The 11,559-nt window shown below is 44.5% G+C and overlaps 1 protein-coding gene across 1 annotated transcript in view; it reads left to right on the top strand.

The window, feature by feature from the left end:
• Positions 1-5,169: 5,169 nt before the first annotated feature.
• The window catches only part of Ly75 (lymphocyte antigen 75), a 162,539-nt gene continuing 156,149 nt past the window's right edge, over positions 5,170-11,559 (top strand). The window contains exons 1-2 of the mRNA XM_023713793.1: positions 5,170-5,276; positions 10,866-11,237. Coding sequence (XP_023569561.1) covers positions 5,183-5,276; positions 10,866-11,237 — 466 coding nt within the window. The 5' untranslated portion in view covers positions 5,170-5,182. The remainder of the gene's footprint in view (positions 5,277-10,865; positions 11,238-11,559) is intronic.

The following is an 11,559-nucleotide window of genomic DNA, read 5'->3' on the forward strand; positions in this document are numbered from 1 at the left end:
AATATTTTTTAGATCAAGCCATAGAAATTTTTAAGCACAAAATGCTGATGGAAATGTTTAGCAATGAGAGCGCTTGTACATGAAGTAGAAAATGCACAGTGTGTTGATCATGTTGATGCTCAATATGTCTCCAACTCAGGGATTCTACTTTTAGGAAAATAACCTTAGGAAATTCTACCAATGTGTACCAGGAGACAGGTACAAAAATATTCATAGGAACATTGTTAAAACCAGAAAACTAATCAAATGGGAACTGTTCAAATGTCCACCAAGAAAAGAATTGGAAATAAGTGTTTTATTTTAGAGTGGAATACTACAAAGAAAGGGATGAACTACAGCTAACCCAGAGCACATGCATGAGTGACACACGCATAATTTTGAGATGAGGGAAGAAAAGAAAAGTCACCCCTCCCCAAGTAATCTTAAGGCCAAAGATGTAGCTCAACACTCAGATGCTTGTCTAATATGCATGAGGTCCTACACTTAATCACCAGCATTGGACCAAAGCAAACCAAACAAAACCTTAAAAGGATTCCATTTACATAAAATTCAAAAATAAGAAAATTATATGTTATATTTAAAGTATGAATCATACATGGGAAAACTGTAAAGAAAGGAATTGATTAGAAGGACAGCTCAGTGGTACAGTATGTGTTGAACATGCCTGATGCCTTGGATTCAAACCACAAAGAAAAGAAAAGAAGGGAAAGGAAAAGAAAAGAAAAGGGAACTTGAAAGGAATACTAAATGATTCAGAGGAATGGCTACCTCTACATGCAAGTAAGTTAGATATAATGAAAGACAGGCATACAGTGCAGACACTTCTTTTAGGTATATTTCTAATTTTTTTAAAAGCATAACTTTCAGAGGCCCTGTATGGTTAGTTGCCCCTTCCCCTCTATTAAAAATTTTATTAAAACTGAAATAAGCTCATGTAAATTATACTGTGTCTTCCTTTCTGATTATTAGCCTCAAGGTGTCTAGTTTCCACATTTATAAAGTGAGGATAATAGAAGTATCTACTATTAAATGAGAGAGTACATGGGAAATGCTTAACACTATGGCCTGGTACCTACCAGAATGCAAATAACTGTCATTCTATTCAGACTGTTACCTCAACCTGTGGTGTCATCCCCAACTGCCTCAATTTACTAGATGTTATCCATTGAAGGATGGATAACACTCTAGTGCCTAGAAATTCTCCCTCCTACCCAAACCCAATTCCCCTTCTTTTAAATTCCTAGACCTCAGCTCAACTCCCTATGTTGTAGTGTAATAACAGTAAGCTTCTCTTCTGGAGGGCTAAAAATCTGTTTGCAGACCAAAAATTAGAGAAAAAGAAGGGCTGCCAGGACAGCCAATATTTTGGCCCTAGCCTTTCAAGATCAGTGAAGACTCAGGACATAGGAGAATCTGTACTATATCCTGTACCTCAGTTGTGTCCCCATTTTTCTGATCAAGGAAGTTATGGGGCCACAGAGAAAAGTGATCGATGATGTAGAGTAGACAGAAAACATTCCCTCAGGCTTCACTAGGAGCAAATTGGTCAAGCAATGGCCATGACTCATCCTCATGGCTGACACTCACAAAGGATCTACAAACTTCGGTATAGAGTTTCAATATAAATCCTGAGGGGATTTGACTGACCTTATCAGATACAAAAGCCACATTTCTTGTTATATAGGTCTTGCTTTATCTTGGTCTTCTTTTTTTTAAAAATTTATTTATTTGTGTGTGTGTGTGTGTGTGTGTGTGTGTGTGTGGCCAGCTCAGCCCACCAGGGGGCAGGGCTGGCTGGCATGTGGTGCTGGGGGATTGAACTGCGGTCCCTGTGCTTTGCTAAGCTTGTTTTAAGTAGGTGCTTTAGACTACTGAGCCATCTCACCAGCCCTCTTGGTCTTCTTAACCATCCGGCAGAAAAGTATAAAAATGAAGTATAAAAAGTAAAACCATATTAATATGCTAAGCTATAAAAGGCTCAACTCAACAACTTCTGACATTATCAGTCATACAGAAAACCCACTACTATTATGGACTACTGGACTATGTTGGATTATTTTGCTGAATTCATGCACCTATAATATTTAAATGACAATGGAATACCCTTCTCTGACAAAACTAAATAAAAATGGGGATATAAATGAACAACCATTTTGTATTTGTACATTCAAAATAGTTACAATAAATATACAGCTACATTCTCTTAATTCAATGAATAGAAAGATTTGTTCTAATAGTGTTTGTGGACAGGATATCATATCTGCATCTTCTACAATGAATAACCACTAAGACAACAATATGCAATGTATTAAGTATTGAAAGTGTCCTACTAATCAATTTTGAAACTGTCTCATTGCTGTTTGTTTCTCAATAAAATTATTTTTAAAAATTCCTAGACCTCCTATTGCCTGCATCATTTATGAAGCATCTGCTGTTCACTTACCCAGCAAATCATACTGGGTACAAGGAATACAGAGATCAATAAAGCAGACATAGTTGGTGTCTTCATGGAGCCGAGAGAGAGAGAGAGAGAGAGAGAGAGAGAGAGAGAGAGAGAGAGAGAAGAGGGAAGAGGGGAGAGGAGCAAACGAAGGAGAGGGGAGGGGAAAGGAGAGGAGAGAGATGGGGAAGAGTGAGTGTGTATGTTAATCCAGCTGTGTTAGATGCTTTCAGGAAAAAGTGTTGGATGTTTTGTGAATCTGTCAAAAAAAGAAGCTCACCTAGACCAGACAGTCCAGAAAGATAGATTTATTGGAGAAAATGAAATTCAAAATGAGATATGAAGGATTCACTGATTTCTATTTTCACCATCACCAATAAATAGTTACAGTGATTCTGTAGCTTAGGTACATGTCCCTATCAATGTGTACCACAAACATGTACCAATAAGGACAAAAACTGAAAAAAAAAAAAAACCTAGCAGCAAATAATACAGCTAAAGTCAGGTGTACAAAATGTACAACATTATACAGATATTTGGAGGTATAGTAATTCCAAGGACCCTCAGAGAAAGGTTTACATAAAATGTGAAACCTGAGCAGAAACCTGAGGGAAGGCTGATCCTAAGACGAGGGCAAGGGAAAGAAGCCCTTTGGATAGGAGCCACTTGGCAGAGATAGGCGAAGGCAAGAAGCATTCAGACAGCTTGCTGGAGAGACCAGAAAGTGATACCAAAGGCTGTTAAGGAGCAAGGGTCAGCCCATAAAGGGACTTGCTTTATCTCAGATTGAGTTTTATTTTTGTATCATGCATGAGCTTCTTTGAGACTCGCTTGCAAGTCTTAAACTCCCCCTCAAAATAAAAAGTGCATTTATAAAGCTTTGTATGATTTGAAAGGTTCACAATCTCTGAACTTTCAGCTGGCAACCTCTGCTATAAACATACAGCAGGGAAAGGGTTGCAGTGAAACAAGGCCACATCCCAGAAGGTTTAGTGAGCCTCCCAAGCCAGAAAAGATAGTAACTCCAGGTAAGGAGAACAACTAAAGAACTACTGCAATGCAAGATACTGCAAGCAGGAGCTCGGATGACCCCAGGCTAAGGGGGTGGCTGCCAAAATTCACTCATTAATTAAACTAAAATTTGTTGAGTGCTTGCTCTGAGGCAGGTCCTATGCTCAGCATGGGAGACATGATAATAAAGAAGGCATGACCACTTCTTCAAGGGACTCCAGGCTGGGCAGGATCAGAAAGAAGGGAGAGCAGCAGACTCTCTTAGGACCTTCCACTGTCCATTCTTTAGAGAACAAAGTTGTGGTATACAAAAGAGCCTTCACAAAAGAGCCACAGCTGGCCTTCTGCCTGATTCTCTCTCTCTCTCTCTCTCTCTCTCTCTCTCTCTCTCTCTCTCTCTCTCTCCCCACCCTCTCCCTTCCTCCCTCCCTCTCTCTCTCTTTCTCTCCTCCACACACACACCTGAAAGGCAGCTACACTGGACTTTGTTTTCTAATCTTACTTTACTTTTCCTTAGGCTGTTATCACTTGTTTTCTTGCAATTACGCCTGGTCAAGTTGCTACCCATCCTTCAATTCCAGTTGATATATTGATTGCTCTATTCATCTTTGACCTTCACATACACTGTGCCCTGAGTTACTCTGTGGGTCACAGCCTACCACAGTACTCAGCAAGCTAACAGGGCAGGCATGCTTCTTTTTCATCTTCTGTCTTGAGGTGCACAGTTCCTGTCTGAGTAAGGACATATTTGCTCTCCCTCCTCATGTGGAAGACCAGAGCCTGTGAAGAGACCAGGGTCAGACCAGGCTTGCAGCCATTGCAGAAGCCATGGCAGCTGAAACCAGCAAAGGTAACTTAGAGACATCCTCATAGAACCATGCCTGGGACAGGATGGAGGCCATCCGAAGTTTCTGCCCGTTGCTCAATAAGTATAGAGCTTAAAAGTATAGGACAGTCACATCAGGCAACATAGCTCACTAGAAAATTGGTCTGTTTATGTGCACCGGAGAGCATGTGGGACTTGCAATTTCAGGTTCTGTATGAAGACTTCCACATTTCTTCTAAATTACCATTAATGTTAAATTATTAAGCAAAGAGGTTGCTTGCACCTGTCAAATGGTTAAAAATTCTATGTCATCTTTAGAAGTATTACAGTCACTGGACTAACTTGTGCTTTGATTCTTTTACAACTGCAGGTCAAACTGTAGTTCACCATTATTCCACCTTTGTTTGCACTATCCAGGTACTCAAGACGTTGCCAAGGACAGCTGAACTCTTCAGCTTGGCTACAGACACCACACAAGAGTGCGTGCGCACTGCCCCAGGCGGGGTAAGAATCTGTAGGTAAGAAGTCATCCCTGACTGCCCTGGCGAGGCAGAGGACAAGAACCTGAATGGACAGAACCCACTCACCAGGACAGTGACAACCCCCAGCCAGTGCAGATCTCAGCTTGGCTGGTGGCAAGGCGTGCATGGCTCAGCCTCCCTAGACCAGAGGCCCGAGTGTCCCCAGCCCTTTCCCTCCTAATGTTCACTTCCCCCCTTCTAGAGGTCCTACGGGTGCAGGCGTGGGGACACCCCCCTCATCCCCCACCCCCCACCCCCCAGGAGCGGACTCATTGGCCAAGCACCGCGGGGCGGAGCCTCACACCGAGAGGTCCGGGCAAAGGCGAGGACCACGCCGCTGCGAGCCAGCGCTGCGGGGAGCTGGACGCAGGCAGGCGGCCAGGGATGCTGGAGCGCGGGGCTACCCCTCGCCGAGCCGCGGGGCTCCTGATACTGCTCCTCCCCTACTTCGGGCTGGCACAGCCCTTGGACCGCACAGGTAACGCCCATGAGAGCTCGACGCAGCCCGTGCCCTACACCAGGGCCCCAGGTCCGGGCACCGCCGCCTCCCTGCAGCGGTCTGCAGGGAAGGGGCCGTCTGTCGGCGAAGGCGCCCCTCTGCCTCACTGGCCTGGAGGGTACGGCCGGACTTAGGAGGGCAGGGGCCGCCCCGCTGCTGAAGGCGCCTAGGTCCACTAAGAGAAGGTACAGTCTTTTCTGGGGAGTCTTCTGCGCCTTTCCTCTGCAGCAGAGATGGGGACCTCTACACCCTAGCCTGCGCCTTCTCGAGCCCCGCTCGCCCCTCGGCCCTTCCGCAGCCAAGACTAGCTTCCCCTCGCAGCCCCCGGGTTTCCTGGCGTCACTGCGCCCACACGGTGCTCGTTAAAAAGGAAGTCAGGTTGGGCCGTCTTCCCCAAAAGTGTAATGACCAAGAGTCGGTTTTGTTGTCGTCCACCAGCGCCTAGAAGGACCCGTTCTTCGTTTTTATTATGGGCTTCAGGTGACAACCCAACCCAGCAAAGCTGGTAGCTTCATGCGGGTGCTCGCCTGGGAGCCCACTGCTCCGCACTGGCAACAGAAGCCCTTGGCCAGTGCTGAGGGTGATGCCACCCCCCACACACACACACACACACCCCTCCCCCGACTATCCAGCAGCACCTGGATTTTGCTTTTACTTTCTCTTTGCCTTGGCAAAATGTGTGCCAGGTCTGATTCTTGGTCGGTCTGCATAAATGGGCACTACATGGGCTTCCCCGCTCAATAAGTTGTGTTATCTTGCCTGTATGAGGAAGGAAAAGATGGCCAGGAAGTTTTCTGAAAAACATCTACTGTGGCACTTAACTTTCTTTGCAGCCAAGTTACTGGCTGGTCTAGACCGTCTTCAGAGAGTAATGAGTAGCAGCTTCGCGAGTGTGGGTGGCGTCATCTTCTCTGCTTCAAGAGCTTTTTAATGGACCCTTGTCTAACTTTACTCCATTCTCCTTTGCCCTCTGCACTGCAAACTGTCAAGAGAGTCATTAGTACTACGGTCCTTTATTGCTGTGAGATCTAGTTTCCCTGCGCCACAATTCAAGGAAAATGGTCTCTGCAGCAACTAACCATGGTGGAAACAAGCTAGTTTTTCAATCGCTCATCTCTTGGTTCCTGTCTGCACCTGTTTTAGTCTTGTTATGTCTCCTCTACAAAAGTCAAAGTTTAGTTCTCACACACTGCTGTCCCTGTTCTGTTGTGTTGGCCCAGAGAAAACAGCTCTGGCTTAGCTCTTTTCTCTCTGCCCTACATGTCATAAGCATTTGTTTCTCTGTATCCTTCCTCACTCCTAACAGCAGCTCTGGGCGGCCTTGTCTCTCCCTGAGACCAGATTTGTACCCTTATTAGGGAAATTGCTGGAATTTTGAGCATCTAGCTGCTTGGGTAGCATGTTTGGCAGTGTGTCAGCTTCATGATGCTAGTGATGGCGTGCGCCACATCACGTGGACGCAGCTAGGTTAGGGCAGCACCTGGTCACCCGAATGCTGAAGGAGCACTTCGGTGTCTTTGGGGAGAAGCCAAGTGCTTAGCTTGTGTTTTTGCTGCCTTGAAAAGCTAATGGCTGATTCTCCAGGAGCTCCTGGGCTTCTCAGCTGCTCAAACAAGCCCACCCAGTCTGAGCTTGATGGCTTTTTGACTCCTATTGTATCACCAGGCACCCAACTGTCACTTTGGGACCTGTTTTAAAACTGGTAAACCTCTGATCCTCTCCTCCTGCACCTGTGTACTCTGCACACTTGGTAGAGACCACAAGACAGCTGAAGAGCAAGCTGTGAACGTTCCCTGTAACTATGATACTGTGATCATCACCCTCCTTGCGTTCCCAAGCCGTTTCTCTTCCCATTGGTCTGTGGTCGTAGGATGTTGACATCCAACTTTCTCCAGAGCTTTCTTGTCCATGGCTTGTAAGATAGCAATTACTAGTGATCAGATAAAGTAGGGATGTTTTTTCTTTGACAGATGTAAAAATACTAAAAATTCACTTTCAATTTATGATAATGCTGCTTAGCCATTCTCTCTCAAGTACCACTGGACTATTTATACATGAGGGATCATAAAAAGTGCTCCTAGGAGTGACGAGGCAATCAACAAAAAATATAAAATTACTCTGTACTTACCTTTTCAAAAATCTATTTCTAAATACATAACCTTATTTCTTATATAACAAATTTTCTAAGTAAAGAATTCTTTTGACACTTTTTTAATCTTACCTACCCCTTAACCTGCTATCACAGTAGGGCCACAATATTGAAGCTTTTTGATTTCTAATGTATCTTCAGGGACCCAATGTGGCTTCAGGATCTGTTTTCAAACTAGTGAGCCCAGACTTCTGGTTCTCTCCTCCTGAGACTGTGCACTGTACACCCTTGTAGAGAGCCCAGGATTGAGGCAGACTGAGCAGCTTCTGCTAAGAGAAAAGAAAGACGGGAACATCATGGCAGACCAGGACTCTCCCTAGGGACTGTATGGTGCATGAGTGCTTTAACATACATCGGATAGAAAGGCTAAATCATCTTACTAATGAATACTTGTGCTGAGTAACCAGTGTAAGTGTCAAGCATTGATACTGATTACATGGCTCAAACACAGGGCTACACCAGGCATGATGGTGCACACCTGTAATCCTAGCACTTGGGAGGCTAAAGCAGGAGGATTTCCTTGAGTCCAAGGCCAGTCTGAATTACACAGTAAGATACTATCTCAGATAAATAAGTAAACAAATAAAACACGCTTAGATTGAGGCAAGTACAATGTCCACATTTATAGATGTTGGTGTTTTAAAAACACTTGGCAGCTTCTCCTTAACATTGCTACTCCATGATGCTCCACACCCCTCTTCTAGTCTAGTTCCTACCAGACACAAGTGGTCCACAACTAAAGCGTGTAGAAAGGGATAGCGAGTACATTTGTCCTCTTCCGAAGAGCATGTATGATGCTGTCATCTAACTGCACATGCTCAGTACAAGTGCAGTTAGAATAACCCCAAACACTACTAGCAGTAACATGGTATAATGACAGTGTGTGCAGCTGTTCAAGAAGATCGTACAATGAATTTAGCAAAAGCTAGTAAACCATGCAAGGCTAAGAACACTTTTGTCTTGGGGAAGTGATACCTTACACTCCAGGGCTTTCTCCTAACATTTAGACATAGGAAGAACCTGGGAGAACAAGTGCCTTCCCCAAGTTCTTCCAGCTAAGTAGTAACAAAGGTCAGCTTCAATCGAATGCCCCCTCATTCCTTGTTCCACTACTCTTTTCACCACACTGAAACCTGCACCTACTCCACTGGACTGTACAAAGGCAGCTTGAAAAATTTAGAACTTCAAACTGCAAAGAAAGGCAGTTACTGTTTGCTAGGCCACCTGTTTGGGGTTAAGGATCATAGACCAGAATGCCAAAGCTTTTTTTTTTTTTTTTTTTTTATAACGGGGCTTTCTTTGCAGTTCAGACTTGTAATGATTCTCCTGTCAGCCTCCCCACTTCTGGGATTATGGGCATGCACTACCACGCCCAGTTTTGGTGACCAGCACAGCATTCCTGGGGTTCCAGGACTGACACAGCATGTGGTACCTGGGATTGAACTCGGGACCTTATGCTTACCAGGCAGGTGCTTATGCTACTGAGCTATCTTCCCAGCCTCAAAGTACCCAAGTTTTGAACAAAAGTGAAGGCCATATATCTTGCAGGAGTGGACTTACCTTTTTCTTCTATAATTCTTGATACTTTATAACACAAGATTTATCTTGGAGAGGTAAGAGGAAATAGTTTGAAGAGGAGGTGGGTCAGAAGAGTTGTAGAATGTGTGACTGAAGGAATTTAGAGAATGCATGGGAGTCCTGAGAACACTTTTAGTTGATCATCTGTACCTGTGGCCAGCAAAGAGAATTGCAGAGGGCTTTCCATGAAAAGAATAAAGGATGAATGCTGTTATACAGCTAAAAGTATTTAGCTGGAACCTATAAAGTGTTTTAAAACTCAAATTTGAAAGCAGAATTTGAATCTTTAAAGGTATTTTTGTTCTTCCTGTTGCTGCTGTTGTTATTTAAAACAACAGCAGAAAATTCCAACCAAAGTTCAGACTCAGATTTAATTTTGTAGTTATGTACATGATAAAATTTTCCATCCAGTTGCTATTCCCCTGTATGAGAATTTTTAACTCTTCTGAAGCCTACAAATTATTCTAGAGTAAGTTAGTAAGATCCGTGATTGTGAATCAGGGGTCAAAATGAAAGTGCCTTTTGGAAACCAAGTTTTCAGATTCTTCCACTGAACTCTGGTTTGTTGGCAGTGTTCTCTAAAATATTTCAGATTTACTGTCATTATCATGATGGTCTGTATAGTGACTTTAATTTTTTCTTTGAAAAAGCCCCCAAAACTGTTCAATTATAATTTACTGTAATAGATGCTCACCTTGGTCTATAAATTCAAGTGTGTGAGAAACAATATATCACTTTTAGAAAAATCAGAGTGAGTTTTGATTCTGGTTTCAGTTCCACCAGGTGCACAGAATTTCAGTTTCTACTACCCACAGGGTCTTCTCCAGCTCACATACAGTGCCTGGAGAAGTCCAGAGGGCTGTCTGTCCTCAGCTCCTGCAGGTTTCTTCTCAGAGTCCCGTTATCTGTCCATGCATACTGCAGTCTGGTGATGCAGACGAGCTCAGGGTGACTCACAAGTGAATCCCCACCCTTTCCCCAGGTCCTGCCACCTTCCTGCAGGCAGGTGAGGCAGGCCTCCTGTCATGGCCATAGGCTCCCACCCTCACAACCCAGGCCACTGCTGCCTCTCACCCCACTCTCCTGCCTCTGCCCTCTCTCATTTCCCCATCTTTCCTGAGACATTGCAGTGAATCAGGCTTCCACTAAAGGTCCAGGAGAGGTGGTTTTTAAGCAGATTATAATTTTTCATCACCAACTCACTTGCCTGCCCTAAAGCGGAGGAGCACAAAGGCCTGACTTCATACTTGGATCTAGGGATGGGACACTGAATGAGACATTTCCCATGTAATAATAATACTCTGCCATGGTGGCCAAAATACAACAAGACATAGCTGTGGTCCCAAATAGGCTCAGAATATTTTTCATTATCCACAGAATACCTGTTTAAGTAAATGGAAATAAACGAGCTTCTCTACCCTACTAATAAGCAGAGTATGCCTCTCATGAAATAGCAAAGCCAAATACATATGCTTCAGCTAGTGCCTTATGTCCTTGTTCATTCCATTGTCACATCCACAGTGTGAAGTAGGTACTGTACTACTAGTGAGAAAACTGACCGACAGAGGTCAAGCATGTTGCCCTGATCTCTTGGCTAATATGGAGGAGCAGAGGCAGAATGTGAGTGCAGATGGACTGAGTTCGAAGCCCAAACTCTGACGCACACTGCACTGCTTCCAGTCACCATCACTGACCTCCTTCCTTGTGTAGATACGACAGGTAATCAAGCTCTTACAGGGGCAGCAGTCCAGCAGGGCTCAGTCTTTAGCAATCAGGATAAGGCAATTTGGCCATATAATTCAGAATCCTGAAATGTCTCTTCTTACTCTGTCTTGGCCTAGGTAGTGATACATTCACCATCGTCAATGAAAACACAGGCAAGTGCATCAAGCCACTGTATAACTGGATAGTAGCAATGGATTGTGATGAGACTAGGGGTATGTTGTGGAAGTGGGTGTCCCAGCATCGGCTCTTCCACTTACAATCCCAGAAGTGTCTCGGTCTGGATGTTCTCCAGCCTGTGGATGAGCTGAAAATGTTCAGCTGTGACTCTAAGGCCATGCTGTGGTGGAAGTGTGACCACCACTCTCTGTATAGCGCTTCCCGGTACAGGTTGGCTCTGAAGGGTGGATTCGCCATAGCCAGCACGAATACGTCTGATGTCTGGAAGAAAGGAGGCTCTGAGGAAAGCCTTTGTGACCAGCCTTACCATGGTGAGTACTGGAGAGGAACTTTGACTGATGTCGTGCTTGTTGGATGTGGCACTGAGTGTGTGTAACTGAGTAGAAATGAAGCCACACACTGGTAAGGTCAGTGAGCAAGCTATTTGGTTCCTGACACTGTGGTTACTTTAGGCTGCATCCTTATCATGTATCTCTGAGGTAGGTTGTATTTGCCCTGCCCTCATCCCTTCACAGTGAGACTGGGAGAGGTTAAGTGCCTTGTTGAAAGTGGCACAATCAGGCTAAGAGATAGCTCAGTGGAATGAGCACCTGCCTGGCAAGCACAAGGCCCTGAGTTTGATCCCTATTATAT

This window comes from Octodon degus, unplaced genomic scaffold (assembly GCF_000260255.1).
Source record: "Octodon degus isolate 3935 unplaced genomic scaffold, OctDeg1.0 scaffold00032, whole genome shotgun sequence".
NCBI lineage: Eukaryota > Metazoa > Chordata > Mammalia > Rodentia > Octodontidae > Octodon > Octodon degus.